The following is a 17,650-nucleotide window of genomic DNA, read 5'->3' as shown; positions in this document are numbered from 1 at the left end:
TAACATTAGATTTAAAAAAGGGCAGATTGTGTAATGGTATTCTGCGGGTCTACAATCAGTGGATTGAGACAGACTATCTAGAAATAAAATAAATAATATAGAAATAACTGTTAACAATAAACATGTAAGTGTTCCAAACATAGTCAGTAATCTTTGGAATGTTTATTTCACAGATATGATAATGTAAAGTCCTAGTAGAACATATATAATTTAGCAGCAAAAGAAACACCTTACTGAATAGTGGAGGCATGGAGTCACTGACAACCACACAAGTAAAACTGAAAACTTGCTAGCTTTCAGGGAAATCCTTTTTCAGGCTAGAGTACACACACAGATGTGCATGCACATGCACATCTCTACAGCCGAAGTGTCCTTGCTGAATACACAATGCTGGGACTGCAGTTTGCAGCATGATTAGCGTGAAGAGTTATGTCAGATGAAGTGAGAGAGGGGAATGGAGGCAAAGCGTGGGAGGGAAGGTTGGGGAACAGTGGCTTATGGCTTGGAAAAAGGCAGCAAGTGCATGGGAGAGGAATGCAGGAGGTAGACGGAGCAGGTGTATGGGATAGGGATGTGACAAGGGCAGTAGCACCAGTTAAAGTCATGCAGCACACAATAAACAATGACAATGACAGGTGGGGTTGTACTGGGATGGAGTGACAGGACAGAGGAAGGGGAGACTGTATGGAAGAGAGTGGGGTGCAGGATGCAGGATGTGCCAAGTGGGTTAGCAGAGTTGATGCCATGAGAATAACATGTTGAAGGAACAATCCACATCTACATAGTTTAGTAAAGCTAATGTTGGGAGAAGGATACAGATGGCATGGGTTGTGAAGTAGCAACTGAAATTGAGCATCTGCGGCCAGTAGTGTGTTCCACCACTGGGTGCTCAAGTCTTTTCTTGCCCACAGTTTGGAGACAGACATCATTCGCGTGGTCATCTCCACATAAAACTCTGTGCAGAAATTGCACCAGAGCTGCAATGTGACAAGCCTGCTTTCACAGCTGGCCTTGTCTCTGATGCAATAGGATAAGCATGTGACAAGATTGGAGCAGGAATTCCTGGATTGGTGTATCAGACAAGTCTTGCACTTGGGGACACCTGGAATAGAGGAACATCCTATGCGAAGTGGTATTCTGCTGCCCACCCAGTCTACATAATATCCATTCTCAACACCTTCCCACAGGGGTCACATCCAGATGGAAAACTCAGATATGTACAAGTTTGTATCTCATTTTATACTAACATTGTAAACATACATATTACTGACCTGTCTCTGCAGATGAGTCAGTTTACTGCGACTAAATAGTATTCCAACCATATGTTCCTTTAGATCATTGTTTTCCTCGCCCTCCTTTCTCACTGCAACTTCTTCACCTAGTATGAGTTTTCCAAACACCTAACAAAAAGACAAAATAATATATACATCAGTATGGATCAGATCCAGCACTTGCATTCAATATTCAAGGATAATCCTGAATAACAAAAGATTCATATATAAATTCATTAATAAATTTCAAGAAAAGGTTAACATAAATAATGTTGTTTTAATTATATATAAAGTACATAAAATAGAAAGAAACTTCCACATGGGAAAAATATATTAAAAACAAAGATTCCAAGACAAACAAGCGGGAAAGTGCCGGTAGATAGGCACAATAAATAAAACACACAAACACACACACCAAATTTCGAGCTTTCGCAACCGGCAGCTGCTTTGTCAGGAAAGAGGGAAGGAGAGGGAAAGACGAAAGGATGTGGGTTTTAAGGGAGAGGGTAAGGAGTCATTCCAATCCCGGGAGTGGAAAGACTTCCCTTAGGGGGAAAAAAGGACAGGTGTACACTCGCACACACACACATATCCATTCGCACATACACAGACAGAAACAGCCATTTTCGTATGCCAACCTATTTATGGGTCGCTTAGAGGAAGCCTTCTTGGTTACCCAAGCCTGCCAACCCAAAGTTTGGTACAGATTTATTGACGACATCCTCATGATCTGGACTCACAGTGAAGAACAACTCCTGAATTTCCTCTCCAACCTCAACTCCTTTGATTCCATCAGATTCACCTGGTCCTACTCCAAATCCCATGCCACTTTCCTTGACGTTGACCTCCATCTGTTCAATGGCCAGCTTCACACATCCGTCCACATCAAACCCACCAACAAGCAACAGTACCTCCATTATGACAGCTGCCACCCATTCCATATCAAACGGTCCCTTCCCTACAGCCTAGGCCTTTGTGGCAAACGAATCTGCTCCAGTCCTTAATCCCTGAACCATTACACCAACAACCTGAAAACAGCTTTCGCATCCCGCAACTACCCTCCCCACCTGGTACAGAAGCAAATAACCAGAGCCACTTCCTCATCCCCTCAAACCCAGAACCTCTCACAGAAGAACCCTAAAAGTGCCCCACTTGTGACAGGATACGTCCCGGGACTGGATCAGACTCTGAATGTGGCTCTCCAGCAGGGATACGACTTCCTAAAATCCTGCCCCAAAATGAGATCCATCCTTCATGAAATCCTCCCCACTCCACCAAGAGTGTCTTTCCGCCGTCCACCTAACCTTCATAACCTCTTGGTTCATCCCTATGAAATCTCCAAACCACCTTCCCTACCCTCTGGCTCCTACCCTTGTAACCGCCCCCGGTGTAAAACCTGTCCTATGCACCCTCCCACCACCACCTACTCCAGTCCTGTAACCCGGAAGGTGTACACGATCAAAGGAAGAGTCACGTGTGAAAGCACACACGTGATTTACCAACTGACCTGCCTACACTGTGTCGCTTTCTATGTGGGAATGACCAGCAACAAACTGTCCATTCACATGAATGGACACAGGCAGACAGTGTTTGTTGGTAATGAGGATCACCCTGTGGCTAAACATGCCTTGGTGCACGGCCAGCACATCTTGGCGCAGTGTTACACTGTCCGGGTTATCTGGATACTTCCCACCAACACCAACCTATCCGAACTCCGGAGATGGGAACTCGCCCTTCAGTATATCCTCTCTTCTCGATATCCGCCAGGCCTCAACCTCCGCTAATTTCAAGTTGCCGCCGCTCATACCTCACCTGTCTTTCAACAACTTCTTTGCCTGTGTACTTCCGCCTCGACTGAAAATGTCTGCTTCTGTCTGTGTATGTGCGAATGGATATGTGTGTGTGTGCGAGTGTACACCTGTCCTTTTTTCCCCCTAAGGGAAGTCTTTCCACTCCCGGGATTGGAATGACTCCTTACCCTCTCCCTTAAAACCCACATCCTTTCGTCTTTCCCTCTCCTTCCCTCTTTCCTGAAGAAGCAACCGTCGGTTGCGACAGCTAGAAATTCTGTGTGTGTGTTTGTGTGTTTTATTTATTGTGCCTATCTACCGGCGCTTTCCCGCTTGGTAAGTCTTGGAATCTTTGTTTTTAATATAATTATATATAAAAATTGATCTAAATAATAAATGAAAAGACCAAGTAATTACTTAAGTAAAATAATTTCGATGGAGGAATTACTATAGTGATGAATGTTAAATCACAGCAACCAGTCAAAATGTTGTGATTTTTTTCTTCTATATCACTATCATCATAATTCTAAATATTGTGGTATTCTCAAGCCACCTCGAATAAAATAAGAAATTAACAATGTAGGAAAAGATAGATTGCTACTTACTGCAAAGATGACACATCAAGTTGCAAATAGGCACAATTAAAAGACACTCACTCAAAGCTTTTGGCCTCAACCTTCATTAGAAAAAGATAAACACACACTATTCATTCACACAAGCAAGCACACCTCATGCACACATGACCGCTAGTTCTGGCAGCTGAGGCCAGCCTTTCTGACGAAGGCTGAGGTCGAAAGCTTTGTGTAAGTGTCTTTTGACTGCACTTTTGTTGATTTTCTTACCAGAGTTTTCATTGTTAAAAACTAAACTATTATTTTGTAAGCATTAAATACAGGTGACAACAATATAAACAGGATAGACTGCTATTCACTACATAGAGGAGTTGTGTGGATGACAGGTACATTGGGTGAGGGGGAAGACTGCTAGATATCACCAGCTTTCAGACTAATCCAATACTAGTCTGGTAGCTAACAATACTTAGCGGTCTTCTTATCGATGTGCCCATCTGGCACTCAACACTTCCTCTATGTGTTGCTTGGCAATCTATCCTTTCTATACTGTTATTACATCACAGATTTTCCATTAAATAGAAGTGATTTGGAGATATTAATGTTTTTTGCACTTGAGATAACTTATTTAATTAACAATGAACATAATTGCAGCTTACCATGTTGCGGTTATCACCACATTTAATTATTTTATTGTGAACAGAATTATTTATACCTGAACTCACAATGAATTACATATACTAGACAGTGGCTATCTGTATCTCAATTCTTTTACAATATATTGTTTCAGCACAAACAACACTAGTCAACATGTTCTTTTTGTTCTGAATTGTTGAGATTTTCATGGACATTTGTTGAGGAATTACTTACTGACTTCTGTCTCAGAACCTTAGGCAGATGTTTAATTACTGATTTTTCTGACTTTTGCCAACACACGTGGCTGGTATTGTCAAAGATTCATACTGAATTGCTGTTGCAATGGAGGGTGAATCTATGTTCTTTTTGTGTTTGTTTATGGTTTAGAGCTCTCATGGGAGAAGATTACTGAAGATGAAAATTTTTTCCAAAAATTGACAAGCATTACACTTTATGCCTCACTCATGTACTGATCTGTTGTGCCATGCTTCTTGATACTGCAGTCCGACAGCTTAGCTGATTATGCTTGCCAACAATTTAGCAGGCCTGGGCTCGATTCCTGGCCAGGTTGGAGATTTTCTCTGCTCGTAGTGTTGTGTTGTCCCTCAAGATGATCAAGTTTAATCAAGATGGCGGCAAGTGTACACGTAACTTTAAACTGCTCTACAGATTTTGAGGATTTAATTTCAGTCAAGTGTATTGTATGTGACGAAACAGTGCTAAATGGAATTAGAATATGCGTGTTCAAACATAAATGGTGCCATTCACACTGCTTTACTTAGGAAGATTTACAAATACGGTGTAAATGTGACATAGAGTGTAACGGCCGCGAGATCGCGAGTGAAATATGCTACGCGGGATTAAAAGACAATGTGCATGACGAACTTCAAAAAGAACTTGACATTTCAAAAAAAATATATAAAAACAATGGAAAATGTGGCACTAACCATACGGGAACTGTCTGCATCGTCAAGGCAACAAGATCTCATTAATACTACCCATAAAATTCGTAATTCTGCACAACCAAATGCACAAAGTGTAAACAGTATGACTGTAACTAGAAATATGAACGAACTGATCACTCAACAAGACACAAGTGAATTAAACGCAAGAAAAGAAAGTGTTAATAGTGCGACTATGGATAAAAATATGAACAAACTACCCACACAAAAAGATGCAAGTGGATTAAATGGAGAAAAACACAAGGTAAATATTCATAAAGAAAGAAAAGTAAACAACCACGTTATGCATAAGCAAGGATACAAGCAACAGACATATATTTTGCAGATAGTCATGGGAGAGTAGTTACAGAAATTATGAGAAGAAATCATCCAGTCCTTAATGTAACAGGCATCATCAAACCAGGTGCGCCACTACGCGTAATTTTGAAAAACAGTGACAACATATTGACGACCAGTAACAGCTGCATCATAATAGGAGGCGCAAATGACGTTTACTGTAATGAAACTTGGCGTGCAACGAGAATCCTAAAGGAAACAATCAAAAGGATGCCTCGAGTGCATTTCTACATAGTTAGTATCCCCAGGAGACACGATCTGATGGAAAACTCATGTGTAAACATCGAGATTGTTACAGCAAACAGGCTGTTTGAGAAAATATGTAGAGGTTTCCAGAATACGACTTTCGTAGAGATAAACAGTGTTCACAGAGAGCATTTCACAAGACATGGTGTCCACATGAACGTAAAAGGGAAAAAGATTATTAGTGCCGAAATACTTAAATTTATTAATGAGTCATCGGTAATGGAAGGGTCTCCAATCCCAATACTGCCAAAACAAGAATCTTCTGTAACTATGGAACCATCATTATCTGCAGGAGAGCTACAACAAACACCAGTAGCAGCAGCAAAGGCTCCGATATTCTCAGCAGCAGTGTCAGATAAACCAGTAGCAGCACAATCACCACAATGATCAGCACAGCTGTCGTCATCAGCAACAGCATCCAGAACAGCAGACCCCATAATACTATCTCAGGGCAATGAAAATGCTTGTGAGGAAAACATACAAGGGTCATTAGCTGCAGCAGCTAACAAAGAAGAGCAGTCACCAAGTCGGAGAGCACATGAGCCACCAGCAACAGCAACCACACAGAAGAGGTACCTGAGGCTTGGGAGATCAACAGCAGAAGCAGCTTCCAATCAAGACAGATGCCTGAGAACTGGGAGACCTGCTACACTAAGTGAGGATTTTTTATGGTATCGAGTAAGCAGAAAGAGAACATGGAAAAAGATGTAAGTAAAACTGTCCATCTTAAATACCACTGTGACAATAGTGAGAGGAATATAAACATAGGACAAAGATATGATCCAGGTTTAATGACACAAACTGAAAAAAATCACTGCATAGCACCAGAAGCAAAGGGAGCAAGTGAAGTGCTTAGTATATTACAGGAAGGGGAACTATCAAATTTAAAGCCAACTGTTAGAATACTTCACCAAAATGTTCAATACATAAAAATAAAACAGAGGAATTAGAGGTAATATTACAGGAATATGGGCCAAACATTCTAGTAGTTACAGAACATGGGCTAAAAGAAAATCACATAGGAATGTACAACTTGAAGAATTATATGAAAGTAGCCAGTTTTTGCAGAACTTTCTAAAAGGTGGTGGGGTTGCTATTTTTTCTAACCATAAACCAAATTAAGCCATAAATATAACAAAATATTCTATAGAATTGAGCTTTGAAGCTACAGCACTGGAAACTAAAATTGCTGGGAATTTATGTTGTGTATTAGGTTTGTATCGATCACCAAATGGTGTAATTAAAACCTTCTTTGAACAGCTGGAAGATATAATCCAATACCTCTCAAAAACATATGCTTATTTGATCATTATAGGAGATCTGAACATAGACACAAGTAAAAATACAGACAATACTAAGACCCTACTGGACTTATTGTGCATATACAATCTAAAAATAAAAATAGACAAACCAACCAGAGTAACAAAGCATAGTGAAACTATAATTGATCATGTAATAACAAATATTCCTACATGCTATTGTGACACACAGGTAATATACTCCACATTAGCAGACCATTTTGCAATCATGATAGACATAAATATAAAGGCTAGTGATTCAGTGCAGAAGATATGGGAGATGAGAAGACAGAACAACCCACATAACATAAATCTGTTAAAAAAAGATGTTAGAGGCAGAAAACTGGGAAACAATATATGCAGCGAAAGATGCAAACACCAAATGGAACCAGTTTTTTTCTTTATTCAATTATTATTATTATGTTACATGTCCTGTTAGTAAGAGGCTTGTCAAAAAGCAATCCATCTGGCAATCCATGCCAGAAATTATCTTAGAGTGTATTATGACCTCTCGAAACAAAAAGATACTGAGGCCTACAACACACTGTATAAAATAAAAAAGAAAGAGTACTGTAGTTTTATCAGAGAAACTAAAGCATCATTCATCAGGATGTCGATAGATAAGGAAAAGAACTACTCACAAGGTTTATGGTCTTTCATTAATGAAGAGAGAGGAAAAGTAACTAATCGGGCAGAGGACATCTGCCCACTGATGAGTGGGAAAAGCAATGCAAACCCTCTAGAAATAGCCAATACTTTTAACAGATATTATATTACTGTAGCAGACGAATTAATAAGACAAAATAAAACAAATGCAGTAAGTAAATTGTTAAACCCCCCACATACAAACCATACTATGGTTTTCATACCTACAACAGATAGAGAAGTGTCAAACCTAATAAAACAACTTAAAATTAAACATTCATCTGGCTTGGATGGTGTCACACCACGTCTCATAAAGGAATGCAGAGAATGTATATTAAAACCATTGACAGACATGCTGGATGCTGCGATAGAAGAAGGTATATTTCCAGATGCACTGAAAGTAAGTAAAGTGAAGCCAATATTTAAGAAAGGGAACAGGGATGAATTAGGAAATTACAGGCCAATATCATTGCTCTCAACATTTGCTAAAATCTATGAAATGATAATAAAGAATAGAATTGTAAGTTTTATAACAAAGTACAGTATACTGCATTCATCACAACATGGTTTCAGAGAAGGGAAGTCAACAAAAACAGCATCAACAGATATAATTGAGCACATTCTTAATTTACTTGATAGGCAACAAAAGACTTGTGGGATTTTTATGGACCTATCTAAGGCATTTGATTGTGTGGAGCACTCAAAATTAATGATGAAATTATATCAGTATGGAATTAGAGGAAAATGCTATGACATACTTAAATCATACATTACAAATAGGAAACAATGCACGGAAATCAGACATACTAGTGGGGGAAATATAGCAAACTACAGATCAGAATTGCAAACAGTTAAATACGGTGTGCCGCAAGGGTAGGTACTTGGGCCAATGCTATTTATACTCTATGTAAATGACTTCCCTAGCTATATAAATCAGAAACTTATAATGTATGCTGATGACACAACAATCATTTGCACAGCTGACACAAAGGAGGAGCTTGAGAAGGAAGTACTCCTGAATATCGAAAATGCAAATAAATATTTAATACAAAACAACCTGTTTATGAATCAGTCTAAAACAATGAATGTAGTATTTCAAACCAAGAATAGTGAAAACTATAATATAAATGGAAAGACTATTAAAGAAGTAACAAGCACAAACTTTCTAGGGACTAAAATAGACAAACATTTGGCATGGGGGGAGCACATATATGCACTGTGTAAAAAGATAAACAAACAGATCTTCATCATGCATAAAACAGCTAAGACTGTGGATGATAAAGTCCTCAGATCAATGTATTATGGACTTGTCTTCCCACATTTGTCTTATTCAGTTCATATATGGGGAAGTGCACAAGCTGGCTACTTAAAAAGAATATTCACAATTCAGAAAAGGGCAGTGAGATGCATTGCAAAAATACCACCAAGACAGACCTGTAGGCAAGCTTTTGTACACTATAATATTATGACAGTATATTCACTGTACATATACCAAAGCATAATGGCGGTAAGGTCAAGCGATAAACACCTCCTGAATAAAGATGTACATAAACACGGTACAAGAGGAAATGAAAATTACTACATGATAAACAGAAATCTAAAACTGTCCATGACTGCCCCTAAAGAAGCAGGCAAAAGGTTCTTTAATAAACTCCCCAAAATCATTAAAAAAGAAACAGACCTAAAATGTTTCAATACTCTCAGCTGGATTTTCAGCTGGAGTCAATGGGCAAAGAATAAATAAATAAATCATTTCATCTTCAGCATCGTTGCACAAGTCGCACAATGTGGCGTTGACTGAAATAAGACTTGCACTTGGTGGCTTAAGTTCCCCAGATGGGGCCTCCTGGCCAACAATGCCACACAATCCCCCCCCCCCCCCCCATTTTATACTGCAAGTTTTTCATCAGTTGTCACACAGCAAGAAAAGGATGATTCTTCCATTACACAATTTGAAAATCATATAAGAGCCTCAGGCCTTTTTGGTGAAATCACAATAGGGATACTACACAGAAATATTTTGAGATGTTGGGGGAGGGGGGATGGATGGGCCAACACTAGATAATTTCATGAAAATCATGGCATAGAAAAAGAAGAAATATTTACATAGATTAAGGTAGATATACTGCCTTGGCAAACACAGTGATCATCTGGTGAATTTTTAAATTGTATATTTCAGCCTAAGGTCACACAAATGGTATAACTATCAGCTTCAACTTATTACCAAGTCCTCATTAGACATTCATCACAGACAATTTACTCAGTTACAAATTCAACTCATTTGATGACGACTTAGTAATAACTTGAAAGCAGTAGTCATATCATTTATGCAAACTGAGGCTGAAATATACTACTACTATTACTACTACTACTACTACTACTACTACTAATAATAATAATAATAATGATAGTAACAACAATAATGAAAGTAGCTGAATAGCACAAAGTCTTCTACATTTCTCGAGTAAAGGTCTAGCACAAAAGAAGACTCATTCAAACATTTCTCCAAATCAAATAGCTTGACAGTTTCTTAAAAATGATAAAACAGACAAGTGGGGCAAAGAACCTAAGATTTGAAGGCAAGAACACTTAAAAATGAATGAATTCTCAACTCCATTTAGTGAAAAGGAGCTGCAAAATCAGTGTAAGAACAACAAGGGAGTTGGCTTGAATGAAATACGAATAGAGTAGATAAAGAAATTCTGACAAGCAACACTGAATTGACTTATGGCATTCCACAACAACTGCTTAAAATTGAACTTCATTGCAAAAATGTAGAGGAAAACCGAGATAGCTGTAATCTTGAAACTGGGAAAAGAGCTTTCTGGGCCTTGGAGCTATTGGCCTATTTCACTATTCTGCTATCTTTATAAAATGAAATGATTGTATGGCATTTATTGGCAGGGAGATACCCTTCGGGGTTTGGCCACCGTATTGCAAGTCTTTTTAGTTGATACCACTTCTGTAACTTGTGTGTCAATGAGGATCAAAAAGATGATGAAGGACACACAACACCCAGTCCCCTGCCAGGAATTGAACCCAGGCCCCCATGTGCAGTTAGTAATGCTACTGTTGCACTACGGAGGCAGAAGCTATCTTTATAAGATATCTGAAAGGATGTTTCTGAACTGTCTGTCACCAAAGATTGATAGATTCCTTATACCTTAACAGACTGGCTTCAGACCACATAGAAACTACACAGCACAAGTAACTCGACTAATCCAGCACATAGAAGACGGATCTGTAAACAGGCAGATCACTGGAATTGCCTTTATCTACCTTACATCAGCTTACGATACAGTTCAATACCACATAATGCTTCACAAGGTCTACACACTGATCCAGAACTATGGTTTCACTACGATAATTGCCACCTTACTCCACAATTGTTGAAGGAACTAGAGAAATGGCCTACTGCAAGGGACTTAATTATCACTGGCGCTCTTCAACATTTACAAAAGTGATTAGCCAATAAATAATCCATACACAAGTTTCATATGCCAACAGCATTGCTTTAATGGTAGAGACATGTATTTGTACTCAAGTGATTCATCTGAAACACCTTACTACATAATTATGGCCCACGACAGGTATCAACATACCTTGAATGCAGAATGGTAGTTGCAGCTAGACACATGGACATTTCATTTTGGAAATAGTTAGAAAATTCAATGTCCCATGATCCACAGCATCAAGAACTTTGAAAAAGCAACACAGGTGCTGACAAGAAATCTGCGAACATGCCTGATAACCATAACAAGAACCAGCTGAAGATGAACGCCTAAAATACTGCACTCTGCTTCTCCCATCTATGAAATAAACTGACAGGAAGAAAACTGAAAGCGATCTGGGAAGGCACTGAACTGAAACATTGTTTGAGAACCAAATACTTAGGAGTTATCTTGCGCAGATCACTCACTTTCCAATAGCCCAGCTTTAATACCAAACATGAGACATCAGCCCAAAACATTATCATCTGGAAACTTGTTAGTAGTAATTGTGGTGTCCCACCTTAGGTGATCTGTACTTCTGCAAAGGCACTCTGTTTCTCAGCTGGTGAGTAATACATGTGCCCAGTGTGGCATAAATCTGTACATATGGAAGAAGTAGATTTGTCCGTTAAAGAAACTGCGAGGCCAGTTACTGGATGGTTGAAACCAACTCTGTTGATAAACTATGTTGCTTAGCAGGCATTACACCTCCTGACATATGCAGGGAAGTAGCCACCAATACACCCAATGCATGGACATATTCCATCAACACTAAAGTCTAGGAAGAGCTTTTTAAAGTCAATATCTGCACGAAATACATCAGCCAAGAAAGCCAAAGAAAAACTATGGGCCATAATAGTAAGTCATCTCCAAGCAGGGGTAAAGCCAGCAGAATACTCACCAGCTGAACACAACTTAAGACTGGGCCATATGGAAATCACTGAACAGGTTACGAATGGATGCTGGCAAATCTAGGGAGAAACTTATGAAATGGACATATTTACAATGGCCAACAGTGTGTGAATGCAAAGAAGTACAGAGATCTGTGTCAGTATTTACTTTGTCCTACTTCTTGCAGCAAGGAGGAGTTGATCAAATAACAAGAGAAATGTAGAGATTGCTCGTTTTTGGGCAAAGACTATTTGATTTAAATTTTTCATGTTTTTATATGTATAAACTCATTCTATTTTATTTTCTGAAACTCTAAATTTTTGTAGAATACCATGTGTATGCTTCTGCCTCAAGTAAATAAATAAATAAATAAATAAATAAATAATAACAAAAGAACAAATGAAACAGTGGCAAGACCAGAAATACTCTAAGCAGCAATAACTCTTAAACTGACAATGAAGGGAGAGCTTGAAAAATTAGAAAAATTGGAAGAAGAAGCCTAAAAAATATTCAGGCAATAAGCAGCATCGAATCAGAATACAAATTAAGATTTAATACAGAACTAAGTCTGAAAGTTGAAAAACTAATAGATGTAATAAAATAAGGAGATTAAAATTGTATGGACACATATGCAGCATGAATAATGTCAGAACAACTGAACAAATCTTTGACTTAATAGACAATTACAAACCCAAATTCATGTGGATGACAGAAGTAGGAACAGATATTGAAAATGTAGGAGTCAACTTGGACACAGTATAAAACAAAACACTTATTAAAGAACCAACAGAAAATGGAGGCTTTCAGGATAGAAAAAAATCAAGAACAGGAGGAAATGGACAGAAGAAGAGAAGGAATGAGATTCTTGAAGAATGAAAGAAGTGTAGGCCCAAAGGAAAACACAGATAAAAACAAAGAAGCGGAAACAATAATGATTTATCATACCCTGAAAAAAGGAATATCTGAAATAAAAAATAAGAAATAAACAGATAGTCAACAGCTGTCACAAATTTGGGGAAATATATCTACTTTACCAAAGGGACAGAAATATTTTGTGTTTTCTCAAAAGCAGATTTATAAAACTGGAACTCAAGATCACTATTGTTGTTGTTGTTGTTGTCTTCAGTCCTGAGACTGGTTTGATGCAGCTCTCCATGCTACTCTATCCTGTGCAAGCTTCTTCATCTCCCAGTACCTACTGCAACCTACATCCTTCTGAATCTGCTTAGTGTATTCATCTCTTGGTCTCCCTCTACGATTTTTACCTTCCACGCTGCCCTCCAATGCTAAATTTGTGATCCCTTGATGCCTCAAAACATGTCCTACTAACCGATCCCTTCTTCTAGTCAAGTTGTGCCACAAACTTCTCTTCTCCCCAATCCTATTCAATACCTCCTCATTAGTTACGTGATCTATCCACCTTATTTTCAGCATTCTTCTGTAGCACTACATTTCGAAAGCTTCTATTCTCTTCTTGTCCACACTAGTTATCGTCCATGTTTAACTTCCATACATGGCTACACTCCAAACAAATACTTTCAGAAACGACTTCCTGACACTTAAATCTATACTCGATGTTAACAAATTTCTCTTCTTCAGAAACGCTTTCAAGGCCATTGCCAGTCTACATTTTATATCCTCTCTACTTCGACCATCATCAGTTATTTTACTTCCTAAATAACAAAACTCCTTTACTACTTTAAGTGTCTCATTTCCTAATCTAATTCCCTCAGCATCACCCGATTTAATTTGACTACATTCCATTATCCTCGTTTTGCTTTTGTTGATGTTCATCTTATATCCTCTTTCAAGATCACTATATGTACGCTTTAATACTTTTAGAAGTTCCAGTCTGTTATTCTTGCAGTATGATCTTCCCTTTTTATGTATTATTCTTATGTGGCTTTAAAAAGACCAAAATTTCATATGTAGATGAACTCACATGAAAATGTCAAAATGAGCAAATACTTGCAAACTACAAGGGTGATTTGAAAAGTTCTTGGAACGGAATACTAAAAAAGTACTTACAGCACTGAAACATTTTTTAATTTTTAATGTAGTCTCCTTGTAGATTAATGCACTTGGTCCAACAATGTTCCAGTGCCTTGACCCCATCTCAAAAATGAGTTTCCTGCAGGCCTACACAATAGTTGTCAACTCCGGATATCAATTCTTCGTTTGAAATGAGTCATCATCCAGCAAGGAAAATTTTCAGTTGATGGAAGAGATGGAAGTCTGATGAAGCCATACCAGGTAAATAAGGTGGGTGTGGCAACAATTCATACCTTAGCTGGTGTAATTTTGACATGGCAACGGCACATGTGCGCGGACGCATACTGTCTTCATGGAAGATGAGTTTCTTCCTTTCTAAACCTGGCCTTCCTTCGTATACCTTTTGTTGCAATTTGTCCAGGAAATTAGCATAGTATTCTCCAGTAATTGTTTGCCCAGAGGGGAGATAATCTACAAACAGAATCCCTTTGGCATTCTAGAACACTGATGCCATGACCTTTCCCGCCAAAGGAATTGTCTTTGCTTTCTTTGGTGGTGAAGAATCAAAATATTTCTACTGGTTTGACTGTTGTTTTTTCTCTGGGGTATAGTAGTGCACCAAAGTTTCATCTGTGGTCACAAGCCGGTGCAAAAAATTTTGTTCATTTCTCCTAAAATGGGCCAAACATTGTACCGATGTGTCCATTCTCACGCATTTTTTAACTAGTGTCAAGAGCCATGGCACCAATTTTGCAGATAATTTTTTCATTTCAAATTCTTTAGTTAAAATGTGATGTTCCCTTTGAGATGACATCTGGAAAGTGTGAGCAATTTCACACACTTTCAATCAGTGATCCTCCAAGACCATTTTGTGCACTTTTGCAAATGATTTCTGGAGTAGTGACACATCTTGGCCGACCATTGCATGGATCATCATTTAAGCTCTCCCGAACAAATTTAAATTCTTTGGCCACTTGGCAACAGTTGAATATGAAGGAGCAGAGTCCCCCAGGGTATTCTGGAAATCTGCATGAATGTCCTTTGCTTTCAAATGTTTCTTTATGAAGTACTTAATCACTGCTCTAATCTCAATTTTTTTCCATCTTCGCAAATCACTATGCAGGAACAACAACAGAGCCACATAACTGCCACAGCTCTCTTCCAAGAGCACTGATGTGGCATGTGTTTACAGGAAACAGTCCAATGAATATCACATGAACAATTTGTTGCACTAGCACTGACCTGTTGTGGTGATTCTGAGAACTTTTCAAACCACACTCTTGTATTTGCTACCATTGACAGACCATGGATTTACTGATACATTTGGAGAACAAAGAGGCAATTTTTCCAAATTGGAAAATTCTACACTAATTGTTGAGGTATCAAATATTGTTCATTATTTTTATTTTTGTTGCTGTTGTTAATTTGAGGATTATGTTGATCATCAAAACATGGCAGTATGCTAGAAAAAGTAGTAATCACACTCCATGGAGACACTAGGTATAGTGTCTGATGGAAGTAATATGATGACAAAAGGCACAAAGATGTGTACAACTTTGGACTGATATTTACTTGTTTCATGTTGGTACCAATTTAAGGCATGTGTCGTTCACTTTAATATCGTATTGTTTTCTATTTTGTCTTCGCTGTGCTGAGTTCTGTTCCACAAGTCATTAACTTTATGTATCAGGTCTAATTTCTGTTGTCCTCTGATAAAGTCAGGCTAGTTTGGCAGTGAGAGAAAGCTGTCAGTGCCAGTTGCTTTTGTAAAGGACATCATAGTTGAATTTTACAGTAAAAATTACTTATTTGCACTATTGCAACTTCGGCAATGTGGTCATTATAAAATGGTATACTGCAAAACTAATAATGCAAACTGTCTATATAAATAGCACCAATATCTTGCCATGTATACAGCAGTTATATTATGAAAAAAATGCCAAAAATAACCTTACATACACTCTGCTTTAGAAAAATCTTCTGATATGTATACATGCCATCACTGTATCTGTGTGTTGGGTCTTTTAACTACAAGAATGTGTCTGTGTAAATGAGAGCAACACCATGTACATTGTGCAAATGGCATAAATTATATCTACTGTTTCTGTCATTAACATCTTTAAAATGAATCCAACCAAATTCCTACTCATGTACAGTGTGTACCTAGGACTGAGATATATGGCGGGAAAACACATTCACAAGTATCCCCCCCCCCCCCCTCCCCCCTCTCATCATCTGGAGTAAACATTTGTTATCAGAGTACCTTAATATCATTTCTAATTTCATTGAAAAAATTTGACATTCTACAGTACAATACAGTCACATGATTAAAGAAATAAAAGTTACTTATTTGCACTACTGCAGTTTGGGCCATATCGCCATTATCAAGTAGTATGATTTCATTTACAAAGTTTTAGATGACTGAGAACCCCAACCATGAGAAGTAAATCAATTCCACTATTACACATAAGTCAAAACACTAGTGTCTTCTAGGAGTATGTAAACAGTAAAAGAAACTCTGTGTTGAAGTGCATGGGTGCATTACTTAATATTAATATGAAAACTGGCAATTTAACTGTAATTAAAAGCCTCTATTGTATCAGTTGTTACAGTTATGTCATTTGTAACTCTTATTTGTTTTATATCTTAATTTTCCATAAACTTAAAGTTTTCTCTTTCAGTACACTCCACAAAAATATGTATCAGTTGTCTATGTTTCTTGACACAATCAGTGCACCAAGGACAATGTCATTTTACTAAACATAAGGCCACTTTGCAAGATAAAAAACCAATAAACAAAATGCAGTGGAATATACATTTACACTGTAATTGGGGTAAACAGTGGAATAAGGCATGGAATTAACAATGTTTTATCTCAAAATGGAAATAACAGTGACTGACATTACCAAAACGTGACAATGATTAATATTTCTGAAACACTGAAGCTGCCATATAACATAACTGGTAGGAAAAAAATGTGACTCAAGACCCCCATAAGAAGCATTCCACAAGTATAACACCAACATCACAGTGCAAAATCATAATTTTCCACTGAATGCAGCAGTGCTGATCTATACTTTGAAGATTTAACTCTGATCTGATTTTGATGGATGACAAAACAAGAAAAAATACTTCTATTGATTTATGTGCTAATAATCAAACCCAATTTAAATATTATCTTTCATCACTCACCTGAGATGTAATTAATCTAAATACTCGTAAGGTCTCAGCTTCACAATTTCTTTGCTGGATTGTTGAGGCACTATGTTGTCGACTAATTTTGAGAGACTCTCCATCCACCTCACCTAAGACTCTTATTTGCCTTAGTCTTAATGAATTATCAGGCCCTTTCATTTCAAGCCTTATTACTGAGTGGCAACCGTCTTGGAAAAGAGACATCACTTAGATGAAAATTCAATCATTGAAAATATGTTTAAAATAAGATATTCAAGAAAACATTGTAACAGCATGCTGACATATTTGTCCCACAAACAATATTGGTTTCCTGGGAAATTCTAAGGTT

At 37.9% G+C, this 17,650-nt stretch overlaps 1 protein-coding gene across 1 annotated transcript in view; it reads right to left on the bottom strand.

Annotated features, from left to right (window-relative positions):
- LOC126267346 (E3 ubiquitin-protein ligase MYCBP2) overlaps nucleotides 1–17,650 on the bottom strand; it is a 1,244,949-nt gene that overhangs the window by 96,409 nt on the left and 1,130,890 nt on the right. Inside the window, exons 62-63 of the mRNA XM_049972469.1 lie at nucleotides 17,320–17,510; nucleotides 1,272–1,400 (exon numbers count right to left, since the gene is read on the bottom strand). Coding sequence (XP_049828426.1) covers nucleotides 1,272–1,400; nucleotides 17,320–17,510 — 320 coding nt within the window. The remainder of the gene's footprint in view (nucleotides 1–1,271; nucleotides 1,401–17,319; nucleotides 17,511–17,650) is intronic.

The sequence above is a fragment of the Schistocerca gregaria genome, chromosome 4 (genome assembly GCF_023897955.1).
Source record: "Schistocerca gregaria isolate iqSchGreg1 chromosome 4, iqSchGreg1.2, whole genome shotgun sequence".
Taxonomy (NCBI): Eukaryota; Metazoa; Arthropoda; class Insecta; order Orthoptera; family Acrididae; genus Schistocerca; species Schistocerca gregaria.
The sequence above is the reverse complement of the archived record's forward strand: the minus strand, read 5'-3'. Positions and strand labels throughout refer to the sequence as shown.